At 40.0% G+C, this 21,593-nt stretch overlaps 1 protein-coding gene across 2 annotated transcripts; it reads left to right on the forward strand.

Moving 5' to 3' along the window:
• The first annotated feature begins 539 nt into the window (after positions 1-539).
• On the forward strand, positions 540-5,502 carry LOC104213939 (cryptochrome-1). Of its 2 annotated transcripts, XM_009763507.2 has the most exons (5): positions 540-1,133; positions 1,636-1,854; positions 2,294-3,000; positions 3,970-4,772; positions 5,071-5,502. In XM_009763507.2, the coding sequence occupies exons 1-5, from the start codon at positions 821-823 to the stop codon at positions 5,072-5,074; spliced, it is 2,046 nt and encodes a 681-aa protein (XP_009761809.1). In that variant the 5' UTR covers positions 540-820; the 3' UTR covers positions 5,075-5,502. The 2 variants fall into 2 exon arrangements, with proteins under 2 accessions (XP_009761809.1, XP_009761811.1); XM_009763509.2 differs by lacking the exon at positions 5,071-5,502 and having other exon boundaries at positions 3,970-4,776.
• Positions 5,503-21,593: the final 16,091 nt, after the last annotated feature.

Below are 21,593 nucleotides of genomic sequence, written 5' to 3' on the forward strand. Positions count from 1 at the left end.
TAAACATTTGTTATACAGTCAGTATTGTGACTTTAAAATCCATTACAGATAAGGAACACAATGCCGTTTCATTTTGGTTGATACGGTGCACAATGTCATTTCATTTTGTGATGTCCCATTGTCTGATTAGAACATAAGAACCCAAATCACTGTCAATTTGCAATAATTCATGATAATCAAACATCTAAATTTTATGACTTTATTGTACATAAGAAATCCAATCTTGAATTTAACAAAGAATTTTCCACCCTGTCAAAAGAGAGAGAGGATTAGGGAGGGCACTAGATGAGAAGCTTGTGTGGAATTTTGTTTCCTTCTTAGGATAAGAAAGAAGATATAAAAAATAAAATCTAGACAAAAAACAATAAAGTAGTGGCTGCAATTTGCTCATAACTTCTCTTGTTACCCCACCACCTTAACCAATCACATTCACTCTCTCTTTCTCCTCCCTCCCTCCCCCTCTCTCTAGAACCTATTTTTATTTTTTGTAGTAACTTGTTCAGAATAGCATAATTCATTCAAGAATTGAGAGAATTAAGTTCTTGTACGTACAGATAACATATAGGGAAGTTAAAGATAGGTTCTTTACTAAATCCTTCCTATAAAGTTCACTTTTTCTTTTGTTGATTATGGTTTGTAATCATTATCTCCTTAGTGAAAGCTACAGGGAGAAGTGAAAAAAGAGATAAGATTAATCCCATTATTCTTCTATCCAAGAAAAAGACACACTAACATGGTGTTTACATAGAGAGAAAAAATATATATAGAGAGAGAGAGAGAGAGTTGTGGTTGGTGTTGAGGTTGAGGTTGTTGAAAGAAGATGTCAGGTAGTGGTTGTAGCATAGTATGGTTTAGAAGGGATCTGAGAGTAGAAGATAATCCAGCTTTAGCTGCAGGAGTAAGAGCAGGAGCAGTAATTGCAGTGTTTATATGGGCACCTGAAGAAGAAGGTCATTATTATCCTGGTAGAGTTTCAAGATGGTGGCTTAAGCAAAGTTTGGCTCATCTTGATTCATCTTTGAAAAGTCTTGGCACTTCTCTTGTTACTAAAAGATCTACTGATAGTATTTCTTCTCTTCTTGAAATTGTTAAATCTACTGGTGCTACTCAGCTCTTCTTCAATCATTTATATGGTCAGTTCTGTTTCTCTACAAAAAAAGAATTCCCTTTTATAGTATTTAATTATTCTGTTTGACTTGATTATTCTTTTCCTATTTTTTATGTTGTTATTTAAAAGTTTAAAATATTGTTTTGGGATGGCTTTAATTGAGATTGGCGCTTCTTGTATGTCCCTTAAGAATAAGTAATGAATTGTCTTCTGTGTAAATAATAAATTATTGGCATATGCTTTCCTAATTAACTAATGAAGTTTAGGTACAGTGCTTTGCTTATGCTCAGCCCTCAGTGCTTGTATCAGAATCACAGTTATCTGGATTTGCATATCCTTATTATTTGATATAATAGAAACAGAAAGTGTATTGCTAAACATTTGATATGACCTTAGTTGAATGGTAAATTGTCAATAGAAATGGATGGCTTTTATTTTAAGCATCTCGTTTCAGTAGTAGGAGTAGAATACAGCCATTTTTATTGACTGTCTTATCCTGACCAACACCTATACTTCTTTTGCTTTAGATCCAATTTCACTTGTTAGAGATCATCGCGCAAAAGAAGTGTTAACTGCTCAAGGTATTTCTGTGCGCTCCTTTAATGCCGATTTGCTCTATGAACCATGGGAAGTTAATGATGAAGAAGGTCGCCCGTTCACAACATTTTCTGCTTTTTGGGAAAAATGCCTTAGCATGCCTTATGATCCTGAAGCTCCACTTCTCCCTCCTAAAAGGATTATACCTGGTTTGTTCTCCTTTTGAGCTTCCCCTATCTCTTATTGGCTTTCCGGATAAAATTTCTGCTCTTATTTGTACATATTCTGTTTAAAATATGGTGCTTTTGCTTACTGTTATGTTCCATCAAAGAAGTATACAAATAGGGAGATCTTCCTCAAGGTAATAGATATATTATCTGTCAGATTAAAGTAATGCCATTCCACTGTAATGAACCTGTCGCAAGGCGGCTCTAAGCTCCGAGAATCACTACGTGGTGCATAATGTGGTTGTTGGCAGATATTGAAGTCCTTCGAAAATAAAAAAGGCGACTCTGAACATGTAGATGTTCGAGCTGTCACTAATAAGCTAAGGATCGAAACAAATTCCTATAATTATATTAATGCACTTATAAGAGTACTGGTTTAGAGTTCACCTTTTTTTACATTTGGTGATTTGCAAACTTTTAGGTGATGCATCAAGATGCTCTTCGGACAGCTTGGTATTTGAAGATGAATCAGAGAAAGGAAGCAATGCACTTCTCGCTCGAGCATGGTCACCAGGGTGGAGCAATGCTGATAAAGCACTAACTACTTTCGTTAATGGACCATTACTTGAATACTCACAGAACCGCAGGAAAGCTGATAGTGCGACGACTTCCTTTCTGTCTCCACATTTACACTTCGGGGAAGTCAGCGTTCGTAAGGTATTCCATTTTGTTCGCATCAAACAAGTTCTCTGGGCCAATGAAGGAAATAAAGCTGGTGAAGAGAGTGTCAATTTGTTCCTCAAGTCCATTGGACTTAGGGAATACTCCAGATACATGAGTTTTAATCATCCTTATAGCCATGAAAGGCCGCTGCTTGGTCACCTAAGGTACTTTCCATGGGTAGTGGATGAGGGTTATTTTAAGGCGTGGAGGCAAGGTAGAACAGGTTATCCTTTGGTTGATGCTGGTATGAGAGAGCTATGGGCAACGGGCTGGCTACATGATCGTATCAGAGTCGTGGTATCTAGTTTCTTTGTGAAGGTTCTGCAGCTTCCGTGGAGGTGGGGAATGAAGTATTTTTGGGACACATTGTTAGATGCAGATCTTGAGAGCGATGCTCTTGGTTGGCAATATATCTCTGGTACCCTACCTGATGGTCGTGAGTTTGATCGGATTGATAATCCACAGGTATGTCGCGGTAAATTTTTTTAGGGAGAACTCTTCTTTCATTTAAAATTTTCAAAACTTTAAACATAGTAGAAGTTACTGACTCACCAGTTATAGACCTTTCATCCTGTCATGGACAACTCTAATAGCTCTAGGACTAGTCTATACTTTAAATATTTAAAGCGTTCCACATTGTGGTTATTGTTATTTTCAGATTGTAAGTTAGTAGCAAGGCACTGACCTGCAAGTAGACATTCCATGAACATCTCATGGGCTTCAATCTTCTTGCTTTGGCATTAATTCAACAACCACAAAGTGCTAAAGCTAAGATGAAATGTGTCTGTGAGCGTGAAATTGCAAATTGTGATTCTTTTATATCCTGAGATATTAGTACAGTGCTTGTGAGCTTCTTTTCGTATTGAGTTGATATGAGAATCTTTTCAATCTAAGGAATCTGGCTTGTCTTCTGCAGTAACCTATGCTTTAATTTCAAGTGTCGGTAATTCTTGCAAGTGTCCCTTGCATAAGATGCTGAGTTCTCTATACATGCTTTGGCTTCTGCATGATCTTCTAAGGCATTCTTAAACCTGATAATATTTACTCACTGGACCTTGCGTTTCGCTTTCTGCAGGAATTGCATTCTAACCACATGAAGATAATCTTATAATTTTCATTTAGTTGAACATGGAAAAGTTCACCAAAAAGTTAAACCTCGAGAGTACTTTTTTATCTTTTCCGCGTGAACATGAAGTTTGAATTTCTATCTATTATGCACAAGTAATGTAAAGAAAGACTGATAAGAATTGAATAGAACAGACCTCAGTTTTACTGTATCATTTCTTTTGTTTTCCATTCTTGTTTTTTCATGTAAAACAAAAGGGAGACTGCAGTTTTTCCTCTCTATCTTTTTATTTTCTGTTTTCCTTCTTGTTTTCTGATGTAACTTTAGTTGAATAAGGCTGACTAGTTATTGGAACCTGTTTCTTGCAGTTTGTGGGATACAAGTGTGACCCTCATGGGGAATATGTGCGGCGGTGGCTTCCTGAACTGTCTAGGCTTCCCACTGAATGGATACACCACCCGTGGAATGCACCAGAATCTGTACTTGAAGCTGCTGGCATTGAGCTGGGTTCCAATTATCCTCTTCCCATCGTCGAAATTGATTCAGCAAAAGTAAGACTAGAACAAGCCCTATCACAAATGTGGCAGCACGAAGCAGCTTCACGAGCTGCGGTTGAGAATGGTATGGAAGAAGGACACGGTGACTCTGCTGACTCCCCAATAGCATTTCCTCAGGCCATGCATATGGAAATGGACCACGAACCAGTTAGGAACAATAACCCCGTTATAGTTACTGTTCGACGCTATGAAGATCAGATGGTCCCAAGCATGACATCGTCTTTGTTCAGAGTTGATGATGAAGAAACCTCAGTGAATATCAGAAATTCAGTAGTGGACACTAGAGCCGAAGTTCCAAACGACGTCAATGTAACTGAAGGTCCTAGGAGAGACACACTCGACCAAGCTGTCACACAACCAGCTCGAACAAACACCACTCCGCCACAGTTTAATTTTGTGGTTGGTAGGAGAAATTCTGAAGATTCTACAGCAGAATCTTCCAGTAGTACTAGAGAAAGGGACGGGGGTGTAGTTCCCGTATGGTCTCCCTCAAGTACTAATTATTCCGACCAATATGTTGGTGATGACAATGGTATTGGGACCAGTTCATCTTACTTGCAAAGGCATCCACAGTCTCACCAGCTAATGAATTGGCAGCGGCTTTCTCAAACAGGGTAAGATACTTAAAAAATCTTGAATAATAAGAAGAAAAAACCGTTCGATCGGAAAAAATAAAAATGAGGGAATGAATGGCATGTGTTGCATGTAGCACAGACAAACATGAGTACCATGAATCACACTAGTTAAAGATATGCTGATATGCCATTTTTATTTCTGTCATATTTCCTGTTTGTCATGGTTAACTGGTGAAAGTAAGCATTAGAGAATGAGCCGTTGAAAGTTGTTGTTTCTCCTGCATATCATGTTTCTTTTGGAAATTTCTTGACTTTTGGTTCTTTCACTTGGTAACAGGTGATCATATGTGTGGAGTTACGATAGCTACAAGGTGGAGAAGCAAGTGGCTAGTCCGGCCATTTGGCTTAGCACATTTAGTGCAAATTGAGCAGGTGGTTTGTCTGGAATTTCTTCCTCATCCTTCAGGCAACCCCATTTCCCTGTTGTACAATATATGTGTCTCTGCTGTATAGTATAGAAGTCCTGATTTAGGACAAATAAGTGTCAGAAGGGGGTTCAGAGTCCTCTATCAAGCTCACATTTGTTCTGCTATTAAGTTTTGATGGCAATAACTTATTACCTAAGTACTGGCACTGATTAGAAGAACATTGTGGATATCATAGTCTTAAGCTCTGTTTGACAGATGTAAATGTGGTTTAAACAGCTTCATCTCATATTTTTGTTGTCAGTACATTTGTCACTTATTCTATAAGATTTCTAGTTTGAACATTTTTATAGTTTTGCTGGGCAGTTGGGTCTACAAAAAATCAAAGTTGTAAGGTGAGTTAACATTTTCGGCTTAGTGTTGTGTGTGTATTATATCTCTGCTTCAGAAAATATTCGGGGTGTGTGTGTGGATTATATTACTGCTTCAGAAGATATTCAGGTACAAGGACTACAAACCATGATAGTGTTTGATCCAAAAGTATTAGTGATAATAGTCATGCTGACCTGCAAGGCTCAATTGTTTTACATTAGAGTTTATGTTTTATGTAATTACAAACGTTTACACCATCTTAAATTAACCTACAACAATATGTAACTCTTCGTAGCAGGACTGATATGATAACTTAAAAATAAAGTAATAACTTGCTCTATCTTGTTAGTTTGCACTAATAGTGTATATATATTTGAACCCTTTTTGTAAACACCTTTGGCTATATCAAGGCCTAAACTTCTCGAGAGATTATAGAAGATCCAATATCTTCTTGCCCATATAAATTGTGTTCAGGTTGTCGAAAAGCATGTTAGGGACATATGGCTGGGTTGGGCTAGCCCATTTTGATAGCTCTACTGCGGTGGTACCTCCTCGTCGAGCTTTTATCACGACCTAAAACCCGATCTGTCGTGATGGCACCTATCGTGAAACTAGGCCAGCCTCAACTCAACAATCAACACGATAATAACAAGTTTGAAAACATTTACGGAAGTTTTTAACAGTTAAAGAACTATTTGAAACATAAGAAATTCCAAAAATAGATACAATCTAGCCCAAAACCGGGGTGTCACCGAGTGCATGAGCGTCTAAGGAAAAATATATAGTCTAATATAATGTCTAACGGAGCAACTGAAATACAACTGGAAGGCAAGGTGGAGAGCCACGGCCTTCCAGGTACAAGGACTACAAACCATGATAGTGTTTGATCCAAAAGTATTAGTGATAATAGTCATGCTGACCTGCAAGGCTCAATTGTTTTACATTAGAGTTTATGTTTTATGTAATTACAAACGTTTACACCATCTTAAATTAACCTACAACAATATGTAACTCTTCGTAGCAGGACTGATATGATAACTTAAAAATAGAGTAATAACTTGCTCTATCTTGTTAGTTTGCACTAATAGTGTATATATATTTGAACCCTTTTTGTAAACACCTTTGGCTATATCAAGGCCTAAACTTCTCGCGAGATTATAGAAGATCCAATATCTTCTTGCCCATATAAATTGTGTTCAGGTTGTCGAAAAGCATGTTAGGGACATATGGCTAGGTTGGGCTAGCCCATTTTGATAGCTCTACTGCGGTGGTACCTCCTCGTCGAGCTTTTATCACGACCTAAAACCCGACCTGTCGTGATGGTACCTATCGTGAAACTAGGCCAACCTCAACTCAACAATCAACACGATAATAACAAGTTTGAAAACATTTACGGAAGTTTTTAACAGTTAAAGAACTATTTGAAACATAAGAAATTCCAAGAATAGATACAATCTAGTCCAAAACCGGGGTGTCACCGAGTGCATGAGCGTCTAAGGAAAAATACATTGTCTAATATAATGTCTAACGGAGCAACTGAAATACAACTGGAAGGCAAGGTGGAGAGCCACGGCCTGCGAACGCCGTGCAAATACCTCAATAATCTCCTACGTCAAAAGCCTCGATCAGCCACTGCCACTAGATCCATAGTGACTGAATCTGCACACGAGGTGCAGGGGGTAACGTGAGTACACCAACTTAATAAGTAACAAGTCCAACCTTTGGACTGATAGGTAGTCACGAACTCAACCTCATCAAAGGTAACAGAAATAATGTACAGAAACGTAGGCATGCTTTCAGTTAAATAAACAGCTTGAACAGTAAAATAGAGCATGTATATACAGGGTAAGGATGTGTAACTCTACTACGTCTACATGCCAATGCACATGCTGTATGAAATGCACCATGATGAGTGCCTCATGTACCCACAATCTCAAATGCTCGTCCACTCAGTATTATATATGACTCATACGACCCAAGGAAGATCCATCCCGGAATATATACATCTCTGATAGCAGTCACTCAGTACTGAGGAAGGCCATTCCAACCTATGGAGAAGATCCATCTCTAGATAATAATAATAACTACCTCACAACCACTCGGTACTCTATATGGCTCACAAAGCCCAGGGAAGATCCATCCCGGAATATATACACATCACTGACAACAGTCATCCAGTATCGAGGAAGGCTATTCCAGCCTATGGAGAAGATCCATCTCCAGATAATAAGTACTTCGGACAAGATCCATGTCCAGGGAAGATCCATCCCTCAATAATATCAAATGCACTCACTGGGGTGTAAAGACTCCGGAGGGGCTACTTTCAGTCCAGCACTATAACAAGCCAACGAAGGCATAATCAATATCCCGCTGCGGCGTGCAACCCGATCCCATACTGTCACTCAATTTCAGGCTCTCGGCCTCACTCAGTCATCACTCTCCAGTCTCACACACACGGGCTCAAAATGCTGTGATACTAGCCCGAAACAATGATATGATATGCCAAATAACAATAATCGAAATCGAGACATGATATAATAGGTATGAACAGGACTGAGTACAGAATATCATTGAATCTAATGATATGACAGCAAGAAATGACCTCTCGGGTCTCAACAGTATCGGTGTGAAACCTTAACATGATATTTAGCATGATTTACAGCTCATTAACTTAGTCATACGATCACAACACATATATCAACAAGAAAGACCCACTAAATGATGTCATGGAATGATCCAGGCCGCAATGCTCACGGTGCACGCCCGTCACTTGGCATTTGCGTCACCTCCATAGTAATTATAGAACACATAGTTCGGGGTTTCAAACCCTCAGAACCAAGTTTGGAAGTGTTACTTACCTCAAACCAAGCCAAAACTCTAGCATGTGATGCCCTTGCCTCTCGATTCGGCCTCCAAAAGCTCTGAGTCTAACCAAAATCAGTATGTTATCATCAATACACGCTAAAGGAACAAAGCCTATGTGAAAATTATCAAATTAACTCAACAATCCCGAAATTGGCCAAACCTGACCCCCGGGCCCATGTCAAGGAATTCGATAAAAATCACATCATTAGAATCCTTATCCTCCCACGAGTCTATACATACTAAAAACATCGAAATCGGATCTCAAATGGTCCCTCAAATTCTCAATTTAAACTCTCCAATTTCAAGCCCTAATTTCCCAATTTTCCTCCCCTAATCTTTTCAATTTCCATGTTTAATCAACTGAAATTCACCATAGATACAAGTATTAGGTTCAAAAAGCTTACCTCAACAAGTTTTCCCTTTAATCCCTCTTCAAAACCCTCCAAGAAGCTCCAAAACCGGATAAAAATGATGGAAAACAACAAAATTTTTGCGAAGCCCTCTATTTATACTTTCAGCCCAGAAAAATCGCACCTGTGGTACCAATGTCGCATCTGCAGTCCGCACCTATAGACAAATCTTTGCTTCTGCGGATTTTCATTAACCAGCCAAACTCCACTTTTGCGGTTGCCTAACCGCACCTACGGTCACGCAGATGCGGGGACTTAGCCGCACCTGTGGTTCCTCTGCAATTCGGAGGAGAGGAATTACAAATTTAGAGATGGATCTTCTCCATACCCAAAACCCGCGATTTACATATACGGGGCTAGTCATGCCCGAGAACTGGCGAGCAGAGTGCAATTGCTCAAAACGATCGATCGGATCATTACATCCTCCCCTACTTAAACATACGTTCGTCCTCGAACGTGCCCAGAGTTGTTCCAAAAGCCAACAAATCGCTATATAACCTTAACATGCACATACCCGGGGGTGATCCCACGTCACCCTATCCCATATAGACCCGATAGCACAACATAACTGAAATTTCACAATCCAGCCTAGCCCATTAACCTTAGAACCAAATTTCCATTTCCGAATTTATGTATAAGATCAGAAATAAGCCCAGACAAGCTGTAACAAACCATACATGTAACCTTAGATGCAATTACATGATATACCACATAACTTAAACACTCGTAGCGATAACTTCTAATCACGACAGCTGCTCAAAACAACCGAATATCGATAATAAGCCTCTTATCAAATAAAGTCTCATTCCAACACTTTCGTATATTGCCAATGATGAAAGAAACATGCAAAAATCATACTCATTCCTCCGATCGACTAGTCATGGAGTCCCCTCTCCGTCGGCAAGGACCGTAGTAAATTTCTAAGCCAAATTCTAATATTACCCTTCCAACATGTTGAAGTCAAATCTGATAGTATTCATTCTAGGTTCAATTACCTCATCTCATCCAACACGACTATTCTAGTGACATGACACATCGATATGATCTAAAGCCACGATCCGTACACCAAAAAGAAACAACTCAAATGTACTCAAATCATGGAAAATGACTCAAATAAGAGAGTTGTACCGCGCACTAATCAGTACCAACACAACACAATGCTAAGAACTCATCACACATCATAGAACCAAAACACACGAATCTAACCCGAAGGATCATACATCCACATAACTTCGCTCCAATGCGCGATCCTATCCAAATACTGGTCCACATGAGACACGTCAAGTCACCTGCTCAAGATCATCAAACACGCACAATTTGATGTCTAGTACCAAAAGTAAATCACCATAACCACGGAGAAGCAAATGACATAACACCACACAAAACCCAAAAGAACATAACCAATACACCATCTACCGAGCAATATCCAATACTCTTCCCGCTCAAATTCCGCTATGAGACCCCAATAGAATAGCACCATATGTGCATATAACCCACAAATCATAACTCCTCGAAACACTGAAAGGTAACTCATTGATCGCTCCAAAACACGAATAAGCTCAATATCAATCGAATGGCACATCCCTCAACAATAGCAATTCGGAGTCAACATATCTGACTGGGTACAGAATACCTCCATATAGGCCTACCAAGTAACCCCAAATCAACTCTGGTCCACAATAGATACATAACTCTCCGAAAATTCACAATGACTAAATCATGGCACATACTAGCATTTGACTAGCTTTGCCCACATCTTCACAGTCCACAACCACAAAATAACCTATTTATGAGAACTCCCAGTCTCCAAATCCATAAAGCACACGAATCACCCCCTCCGATCTCAACTCTACCGCCTGGATATCCAACACACCTCTAATACTCGATCATTCCACGAGGGATATTCCTATAATTCTTCTGTGCCACTAGCAAACTTGAATATCAGCAGTCGATCCAACAAGAGAGAGTCGCAATACCGAGGAAGTACCCTTAACTCAATCACATTGCCCTTTCTGAAATATTTGTCCTCATCAAGCCGCACCAATTCGTAACATCATTTACCTAATCATTTGAAACTGCCTATGCTGCCTAAGAATTTATGACCTTCCTTTCAGAACTGAACCGAGACCTTACACATGCAAATCTCAACCCTACACAGCATACCGCATATACCATGCCATCCTATGACAAATATGAGAACTTTATAATCCATTCCGAGCCACAAGCAACTACGTACTCCACTAGCCAAGAACTTTCCATTTGATCCAATCTAGAAGAAAATTGCTATACGTCACATGCTCCTCATGTCAGTAGAAAATATACTCTAACTGTGGTAGAAACCATCAAGAACTCTCTGAATTCCATTTGCACAAAGCCAAACTGTCAGAACTGAATCCTTCTAACTCAACCAAGCTACACGAGTCACCAAAACCTCAAGAGCATTGCCATGAAATGCCTATAGAAGCCCACCGCATCATAAGCACCCGAGAACCGATCATATCCATTACCATGTCGATCCAACCTACTACCAAGTTGTCCTAATTCTCTGAGTTCATTTCGAATTACCTTCAAATTTATATATTTCTTGCTAGTACACCACTATCCCTAACTAAACTTACCCCATAAACTTTTAGCATAAAACCACACCGCCCTAAGGCTCATAAACTGTTGTATTCTTTTGAAGCACCCCCAAAAGTACCACAACCAAGATACCCGCTCTAAAGAGACTTTCTATGAATCTAAGGCCACTACCTTCGCCTTCCTGATACCGGTACGTAGAATCCATAATTATACAGAAATGCCACAAGTCCTGACATCCTCCCATATAAATCTTAGTTTCTAGCCAACACACATCCTAGAGATTCCCAATTGCCACGTATAAATCTTGAATTCATTAGAACCATTCTCAAGAGTCATCCACTCTACTCAGGTTTCAATCACTGATCAAACGAACCGAAAGATCTGTGGCCCATTGGCAATACCTAAAGAAGTAACCCATCCTTCTAAGCAACCGAGTGATATCCTACTTCATACATGTTACATCCCTTACAATAACAACTAATTCATCTAACGTTTCTCATATACCCACAAAGCATATCACAAACGTTATCCAAATTTTTCCTTTATTCGAGCCATCCTCGATCTCAACCCTTGTAAGCCACATCTGACTCGTCCGTATACCTCAAATTGAAACTAATACGACATTTAGCCGCACAATGAACTCATCAGTAGCAGACCCCCCCCCCCCACTTAGCTCAAAGCCATAGGCCCAAACACCCAAAAACTCACAATGACCGTACTCTATTACTGCCATAATACTATAGTGAGATTTAACTAAATCCTTCATAAACTCGGGCAACATAAACCATCTAATACTTCAAATCATCTACAGATCTCGCATTCACCCTCGTAATAGTTAAGACAACTCCCATACGTGATCCAAACTCAAACTGTAGCACATATAATTCACTAGTAAAAGAGGACCTTCAACAAATAACATAGGGATCACACAAACTTCAGAACACTCCGCAGGAGATAACCCACCTGCTCCGCTTCAAACTAACTTCTCTTTATACCCCTCCACCGCTATAAATATCACGCAATCGCCTAATCTTCCTGAGTTTGAACTCATATCACGACATAAAATCTACCTCACTCCCCAACTAAACAACATGAAAAGATCCTTCAACACACCCCTAACTCGAGGGGCTATACATCAAATCAAGATGGAAATCAAGCACCAGCTAGTTCTTTCTACCTTCAAGCAGACCCTTCTCGTTACATTCAAATCATATGAACACATCTCGCAGTCACATCATGCTCATCATGTAGCCATCCAGCCACCACTTCCACTAATAGGGACACCACCGAACATATAAATCCAAAAGCACATGCCTGCATAGTCAACACCTCAGTACTCAAGCTACAGGCAAAGCCCGGCCTCAAGTCCCCTAGACTGGCCCAACATCAACACACAGAAATTGCATCTTGCACCTCATCTAGGGAATCACAAGCCGTCGATGCACAGCTGATACCGAGCGCTCATGTGCGTACATGAATGCGTGGAAGGAATTCAAAGAGTTACACTTCAAGCTGAATCAATGTCGCACGATAAGAATTCAAGAATGTGAAGTTTTCCTAAGGGTTCTGTAGCTTTTCGAAGATAAGTATAGACGTCTCTGTACCGATCCGCAAGACTCTACTAAACTCGCTCATGACTCGTGAGACCTATGTAACCTAGGCTCTGGTATCAACTTGTCACGGCCCAAAACCCGACCTGTCGTGATGGCGCCTATCATGAAACTAGGCCAGCCTCAACTCAACAATCAACACGATAATAACAAGTTTAAAATAATTTACGGAAGCTTTTAATAGTTAAAGAACTATTTGAAACATAAGAAATTCCAAGAATAGATACAATCCAGCCCAAAACCGGGGTGTCACTGAGTGCATGAACGTCTAAAAAAAAATACATAGTCTATAGGGAGTAACTAAAATACAAATGGAAGTCAAGGTGAAGATCCACGGCCTGCGAGCGTCGTACAGATACCTCAATAATCTCCTATGTCAGAAGCCCCGATCAGCCACTACCACTGGATCCATAGTGCCTGAATTTGCACACGAGGTGTAGGGGTAATGTGAGTACACCAACTCAGTAAGTAACAAGTCCAACCTTTGGAGTGATAGGTAGTGACGAACTCAACCTCATCAAAGGTAACAGAAATAATGTACAGAAACGTAGGCATACTTTCAATTAAATAAACAGCTCAAACATTAAAACAGAGCAGGTATATACAGGGTAAGGATGTGTAACTCTGCTACGTCTATATGCCAATGCATATGCTATATGAAATACACCATGTTAAGTGCCTCATGTACCCACAATCTCAAATGCTCGTCCACTCAGTACTGTATATGGCTCATACGGCCCAGGGAAGATCCATCCCGGAATATATACATCTCTGACAACAGTCACTTAGTACTGAGAAAGACCCTTCCAGCCTATGGAGAATATCCATCTCCAGATAATAACAATGACTACCTCATAACCACTCGGTACTGTATATGGCTCACAAGGCCCAGAGAAGATCCATTCCGAAATATATACTCATCACTGGCAATAGTCATCCAGTACCGAGGAAGGTCATTCCAGCCTATAGAGAAGATCCATCTCCAAATAATAAGTACTTTGAACAAGATCCATGTCCAGGGAAGATTCATCCCTCAATAATATCAAAATGCGCTCACTGGGGGTGTAAAGACTCCGGAGGGGCTCCTTTCAGCCCAAGCATTATAACAAGCCAACGAAGGCATAATCAATATCCCGCTGCGGCGTGCAGCCCAATCCCATATTGTCACTCAATATCAGGATCTCGGCCTCACTCAGTCATCACTCTCCAGTCTCACACACATGGGCTCAAAATATTGTGATACTAGACCGAAACAATGATATGATATGCCAAATAACAATAATCGAGACCGAGACATGATATAATATGCATGAACATAATTGAGTACAGAATATCAATAAATCTAATGATATGACAGCAAGAAACAACCTCTCGGGTCTCAACAGTATCGGCGTGAAGCCTTAACATGATATTTAGCATGATTTACAGCTCATTGAATTAGTCGTATGATCACAACACATATATCAGCAAGAAAGACCCACTAAACGGTGCCATGGAATGATCCAGGCCACAATTCTCACGGTTCACGCCCACACGCCCGTCACTTGGCATTTGCGTCATCTCAATAGTAACCATAGAACACATAGTTTGGGGTTTCGAATCCTTAGAATCAAGTTTGGAAGCGTTACTTATCAGTAGAGAAATCTCTCAAAGCAGAAGTATGACAACTCGGTATACTTCAATGAACAACTTAACATATAGGTAGAGTATTAATAGCATCAACTCTACTGGATTGGTAGAGAAATCCTGTAGAGCAATAGTATGATAATCCGGTAGATTTCGATGAACAATTTAATCTGATAAAAAAACCTCGAAAGAACTTGTGCGGGTAGGTCAATTTTTAATTGCCGTAAATTTTAGGACATTTCGCAAAGACCACCCAAAAAATCCCTTTTATGTCAAATGGGCTATCAAGGTTTCCATCACTCCCACTGACTCGAAGGGCTCGTCCCTCCTAGTTTCGTACAAAATTGCACAAAAGCTCAAGTACTTAATTGAGAAAATAACCCCCTATATCCCCTTAAATTTTTAGTGATTTGTACATACCTATACACTATTGGAAACTTTATTACCCTCCCTACTCAAGTTTTATTATAATTATATTTTATATACCCAATTACCATTTATGTACATTTTAAGGGAATTAATGATAATAGTTAGTGTCCTAAAATAACTCTACCGTATCTTCCACTCCCCCCATGTTTCTCTCTCCACATCTCACCCCCTCCCCCACGTATCTTGCACTCACCCACGATTCCACCATTGACAACCATTAAAAAGCTTTGAAATTTTGAATTCAAATTTGGGTTTTCAAAAAATATTATTTGTTTGAATTGTGTGTTTTTGCAAAGAATTGGGAATTCTCTCTACGTCTGTCTCTATCTCTCAATCCCTAATTTCAGTAATGTAAAGCAAAGGAAAAGAGAGTAGTAATTCCACCATTGACAACCATTAAAAAGCTTTAAAGCTTTGAATTCGAATTTGGGTTTTCAAAAACCATTATTTGTTTGGATTGGATGTTGTTGCAAACAATTGGGAATATGGTTTGGAGTGTATATCTCAATTTTGAGGGTGTTTTGGTAAAAATTAGACTTAATTTTGGCTGAATTTCAGATTGAAACTCGAAGAAGAATAAAACATGATAGACATTACATTTATGAAATTGTAGTAAAATTGGAGAAAAATTATAGATTAGTTGTATAATATATAATTAGTTGTATGAAATTTGTTTTTACTATGTATAAATCGGATACAAAAGACATATTGTATAAATTTTATATAAAATTTGTATTAAAGTTGTATGTTATTGTAATTGTATTTAACTTGGTAAAAATAATATGTGAAAGTTCTAGATAAGTTGTAGATAAATACTACAATATATCTTCGTGCATTGGTAGCTTTATCTAATACTAATACTTTACTGCTTGGAAGGTGCCGCAGCTGATCTCTTCCTCATCTACCTTAAGCAAGTGGAATAATGGGGTTGCTGTTATAATTGCTATTACTGTCACGACCCCAGTTCGCCCTCCGTGAACTGTCATGACGGCACCTAGTCTCTACGACTAGGTAAGTCTAACAAATGCGGAAAATAAACAATTTGCGGAAGAAGTAATTAAAAACCAAAATAACTGAGTGAAACAGTATTTAAGATGTCGCTCGGCATATACAATACAACTCTCGAAACTAACAACATTTCCCAAAACCCGGAATCTCATAAAACCATAAGCCTTTGAATGTTTACAAGTATCTAACTCCAGAATGTCTAACAAAAGTAAGCACAGAAGGGCTAATACTTAAAGAGAGAATAGAAAGGGACTCCTCGGTCTGCGGATGTGGCAGATATACCTCGAAGTCTCTGGGAAAGTCGCATCGCCTCAAGGGTGATAAGACTGAGTGGAAGTACCTGGATCTACACATGAAAAACATGCGCAGAAAGGGCATGAGTACACCACATCGGTACTTAGTAAGTGCCAAGCCTAACCTCGGTCGGGTAGTGACGAGGAGAGTCAGGGCCCTACTGAGATTAAATGAAATATAAGGAATGACAGTATAGAATAAGATAGTAAAATTAAGTGCAACAGTAAGAAATAACTTAGGATCTCTCAGCAACTACAACAAAAACAGAATAATCATGGAAGGAAGTGCAGCTCAACACGGAGATAACAACCGGGGATCTCTCAGTATCCCGAGGATCTCTTAGTATCCTCAATATGTGTGATGGGGATCTCTCAGTATCCCGAGGATCTCTTAGTATCCTCAATATTTATGCTGGGGATCTCTCGGTATCCCAAGGATCTCTTAGTATCCTCAATACGTGTCGGGGATCTCTTGGCATCCCGCACTACAGTCTAAATAAATAAATATATATGTGCAGGGACTCTCCCGGGGTACCGCCCCATAGTCCCAAAGTAAACACGTAGCAACAACACGAAGAAACACTCAATTAAATTCAATTTCACACCAAGGTAAACAGGTATTTCTAACCTAGCATGTTTCACGTAGACCAAATAAGATAATTTGAGCAAATAAAGCAATTAAGTCAATTAGGCATGATTCCCTAAGCTAACAGCATGCTTAAATTGCAAGTAGTATAAACAGGAAAAGAAACATAATTAAATTTACTTAAAGAAAATCGAATTTTCAACAATTAACACAAGTACCCACTCGTCACCTCGCGTACAAGGCATTCCAAATATCAATAATACCAAATCCTAAGGGGAGTTTCCCCCCACACAAGGTTAGGCAAGCCATTTACCTCGAACCGGCTCAATAATCAACCTGAAACCACGTTCTTGCCACGAGTACTCAACTCCAAATGGCCCAAATCTATTCCATTCAATTGCATAATGTAAATATAACTTCAAGTAACTGATTCCACAAATAAATTCTAAGCTAATACGCAAAATAAGGTAAAATGACAAAAATGCCCTCCGGGCCCACGTCTCAGAATCGGGTAAAATTTACATTTTCAGAATCCTCATACTCTCACGAGTTCATTTATATCAAAATTATCCCAATCCAACATCAAAATTGTAATCCAACCTCAATTATTAGGTCTAAGAACTTTTCCAACTTTTCTCCGATTTTTTCACCCTAAATTTGAATTTAAAGGATGAATTTAAGCATAGATTCATGGAAAAAAATCAAAACCGAATAAGAATTGCTTACCCAAAACACCTAGGTAAAAAACCCCTCTTAAAATCTCCAATCCCGAGCTTCCAAATTAATTTTTCCAACTTTTGAAACTAAACCCCTCGAAATTCCTATTTTTCTACCTAGCAATTCCGCTTCTGCGGTCCCGCTTCTACAGAAAAATGACCGCACCTGCGAAACTCATTAAATTCCCCAAATTCGCACATGCGACCTACTCACCGCATCTGCGGTCACACAGGTGCGTGAACTCTTCCGCACCTGCGGCTTCTTGCTTTTCCTCAGCTGGCCACTTCTGCGGCTTAATTCTGCATCTGTGGGAGTTGCATATGTGGTCTCTCAACCGCAAATGCGGTTATGACAGTAGCGCAAAGAACTTCTGTTGCAAACTCCAAGTTTCCAACCTCCTATTAACCACCCGAAATCATCCCGAGGGCCCGGGGACCTCACCCAAAAGCACGGACAAGTCATATACCACTATTGAAACTTATACCAATCTCCAAAATACCTCAAAAACTTCGAATCAACCCATTAGCATCCGATTCAAGCCTAAGAACTTCAAAAACTCTGGGAATACGCTTTCGATCAAAAAGTCTATGCAACCTCGTCCGAATGACCTGAAATTTTGCATACACATCACATTCAACACTACGGAGCTACTCTAACTCCTAGAATTCCATTCCAACCCTTAGATCAAAATCTCACTATCGAACAGAAAACTTCAAAAAAATTCGACTTTTGGCATTTCAAGCCTAAATTAGTTACGTACCTGTGACGACCCGGCCAGTCATCTCATGAATTTGCTCCATTTTCCCCATTTCTGCTTCTTTATGCTTTGTTATCCGTGTTTTGTGGTATCGGATTGGTCGGATCGAATCCGGAATGATTTTGGTAAGGTTTGACACACTTAGTCTCTTTTAAGGAAGTTTAAGTTGAAAAAGTCAACCGGAAGTTGACTTATGTGTTAGAGGACTCGGATATGAGTTCTGGTGGTTTAATTAGCTTCGGGAGGTCATTTGGGACTTATGAGTGTGATCGCACTGGGTTTTGGAGGCCTGGAGTAGATTTAGGCTTGAATTGGCGAAGTTGGTATTTTGGCGATTTCCAGTTGGTAGGCGAGATTTTGATATAAGGGTCAGAATGGAATTCCGAGAGTTGCAGTAGTTCTGTTGTGTCATTTGGGATGTGTTTGCAAAATTTCAGGTTATTCGGACGTGATTTGGTTAGGTTTTTTATCAAAAGCGAAATTCAGAAGATTTTAGGAAATTTGGCTTGAATTCGATGTGTTTTGGTTGATTGGATGTTGTTTGAGGTGTTTTGATGATTGGAACAAGTTTGAATAAGGTATTGGGATATGTTTGTGCTTTTGGGTGAGGTCCCGGGGGCCTCAGGGTGATTTCGGATGGTTAACGGAGAGGTTTGAGACTTGTGAAGTTGCAGAATCTCAGCTGCTTCTGGTATTTCTGCACCTGTGGATTGGGGACTGCAGGTGCGATGTCGCACGTGCAGAAAAGGAGCCGTAGAAGCGGATTTTGGAGAAGTTGTCAGGGACCGCAGAAGCGGTTGGGATACCGCATCTACGATGGCGCAGATGCGGAAAGGGGAGCCTAAGTGATTTTTGCAGAAGCGGAGGAAGAACCGCATATGCGGTACCACAGAAGCGGCTATGGGATCGCAGATGCGAAAATCCCTGGCCAGAAGGTATATATTGCTTTCTTCGCGAATTCTTGCAAAATACTCCAGTTTTGAAGACGGGAAAGAGGCTAAGGCATAGGATTTCGAGAGGAATCAAAGGATATTAGTTGGGTAAGTTCCCTAAGCTTAATTACTTGGGTTTAAGATCATTTTTCCATTGTTTAATCATGGTATTAGTGGAGATTAAGGAAGAAAAATTGGGAATTAGGGCTTGAGATTAAGAGACCTTTAAATGGGGATTTGAGGGGTCATTTAGACTCTGATTTCAGTGTTATTGATATGTATAGACTCGTGGAAGGATCAGGATTCTGTTGATGTAAAAATTATCGAATTCCGAGATGTGGGCCCAAGGGTCGGGTTTTGGTAATTTCGGGATTTGTGTCGTATTTTGATTATTTTCGCTTGGGGCTTCGTTCCCTTAGCATATTTTGACGCCGTGATTCTGATTTTGGATAGATTCGACGCGAGTGGAGGCCGATTCGAGGGGCAAAGGCATCGCGAGCTAGAGATTTGACCAGTTCGAGGTGAGTAATGATTGTAAATGATGTTTTGAGGGTTTGAAACCCCGGATTGCACATCGTAGTGCTATATTGAGGTGAGGCACACGCTTGATGACGAGCGTGGGGTCGTGCACTATTGGGAATTGTGACTTGCTCCATCCCGACTGATGATTTTACCGCGTATTTGACTGAAATCTACTTGTTTTCATCATTATTTGGGCTGAATGTCATATTCGGGCCTTGTGCCAACTATTTGAAACCTTCAGGGATTTTTACTGGTATTTCCTCACTGTTTTGACTTTGTACTTGAACTCAGTCATGTTATATTTCATTGTTTTCGTACTTAGCCACGTTTACTCTGTTTTAAACACTTACATGATCTTTTAAGCGATATTTTTGGGCTGAGAAACATGTTTTATTACTGCTCGAGTGGCTTGTGAGGATTTTTGACTAAGTAAGGCCAAGGGCCTATGTTGTGAGGAAACATTTGATACTGATTATGAGGCCGAGGGCCTGAGATATATACGCCATGAGGTGGCTTGATTGATAAGAGACCGAGGGCCTAGTGATGATGCACGAGGTGGCTTGATATTGCGCTTGGGTCGTAAGGGGCTCCCCTAGGAGTTTGTACAACCCAGTGAGCGCGGGTACCCATTGTGATGTGAGATTGAGCCCGAAGTGCTGGTATTGTTTTATGTGATGGCCCAAGGGGCTGGTATTGTTCTGAGATGTTGCCCGAGGGGCGGAATTGGTGATACTATGCCCGAGGGGCGGAATTGTTGATACTGTGCTCGAGGGGCGAACTTCTATTTGTTTACTTTACCTTAACTGCCTGTCAATTACCTGTTTACTTCCTGAAAAAGGATTGTTACTTAACTTTTCACTGGTTTACTGCTTTTAAATAGTTTTACTACTTCATTATAGAATGCCTTGTGTCTTGCATGTTTTCTTACTTTCAGTCGTTATTTACATTTGTTACTCACTAAGTTGGAGTACTCACTTTTCACTGGTTTACTGCTTTTAAATAGTTTTACTACTTCATTATAGAATGCCTTGTGTCTTGCATGTTTTCTTACTTTCAGTCGTTATTTAAATTTGTTACTCACTACGTTGGAGTACTCACTTTACTCCCTGCACCATGTGTGTAGATTCAGGCGTAGCTAGTTCCGCTCTCGAGTGCTGATCCTTCCAGCTTCAGGCAGGCATTCGGAGTTCACGAGGTAGTCGTTGGCATCCGCAGCCCCGTGTCTCTACTCCTTTATCACTTCTATCTCTTTTCAGACAGTTGTACTAGTTTATCGACTTAGCGAATTTGTATTATGACTTACAGATGCTCATGACTAGTGACACCCTGGTTAGGGTTGTGTATGGGTGTTCTTCCACGTATTTATGTTATCATTGCTATTTTGGATTTATTTTGTCATATTTAGACCGTCTCTTAAATGTTTAACTGTTAATAATTGGAAAACAGGAAGTGTCGGTTGGCCTTGTCTTCACGAGAGGCCCCATCACGACCGGGTCCGGGATAGGGTCGAGACAGTACCTCCAAAACACAATTCGAACATGCCCCTAAGCCCGAAATCACCCAACGGAGCTAACGGAATCGACGGAATTCCATTCCGAGGCTATCTTCACACTGCTCCAACTATGGCCCAATTTCTAAAACTTAAACTCTCATTTAGGGACTAAGTGTCCCAAAACTCTCTGAAACTCAAAACCAAACATTCCAAAAATTCAAATTAGCAGAAACAAA

The sequence above is a fragment of the Nicotiana sylvestris genome, chromosome 4, assembly GCF_000393655.2.
Source record: "Nicotiana sylvestris chromosome 4, ASM39365v2, whole genome shotgun sequence".
In the NCBI taxonomy this organism is placed as follows: Eukaryota; Viridiplantae; Streptophyta; class Magnoliopsida; order Solanales; family Solanaceae; genus Nicotiana; species Nicotiana sylvestris.

Coding starts and splice junctions, on each gene's coding strand:
- LOC104213939 (XM_009763507.2), top strand. CDS start 821: ATGTCAGGTAGTGGTTGTAGCATAGTATGGTTTAGAAGGGATCTGAGA. Junction 1,134..1,635: donor CTTCTTCAATCATTTATATG/GTCAGTTCTGTT, acceptor CTTTTGCTTTAG/ATCCAATTTCACTTGTTAGA. Junction 3,001..3,969: donor ATCGGATTGATAATCCACAG/GTATGTCGCGGT, acceptor TGTTTCTTGCAG/TTTGTGGGATACAAGTGTGA.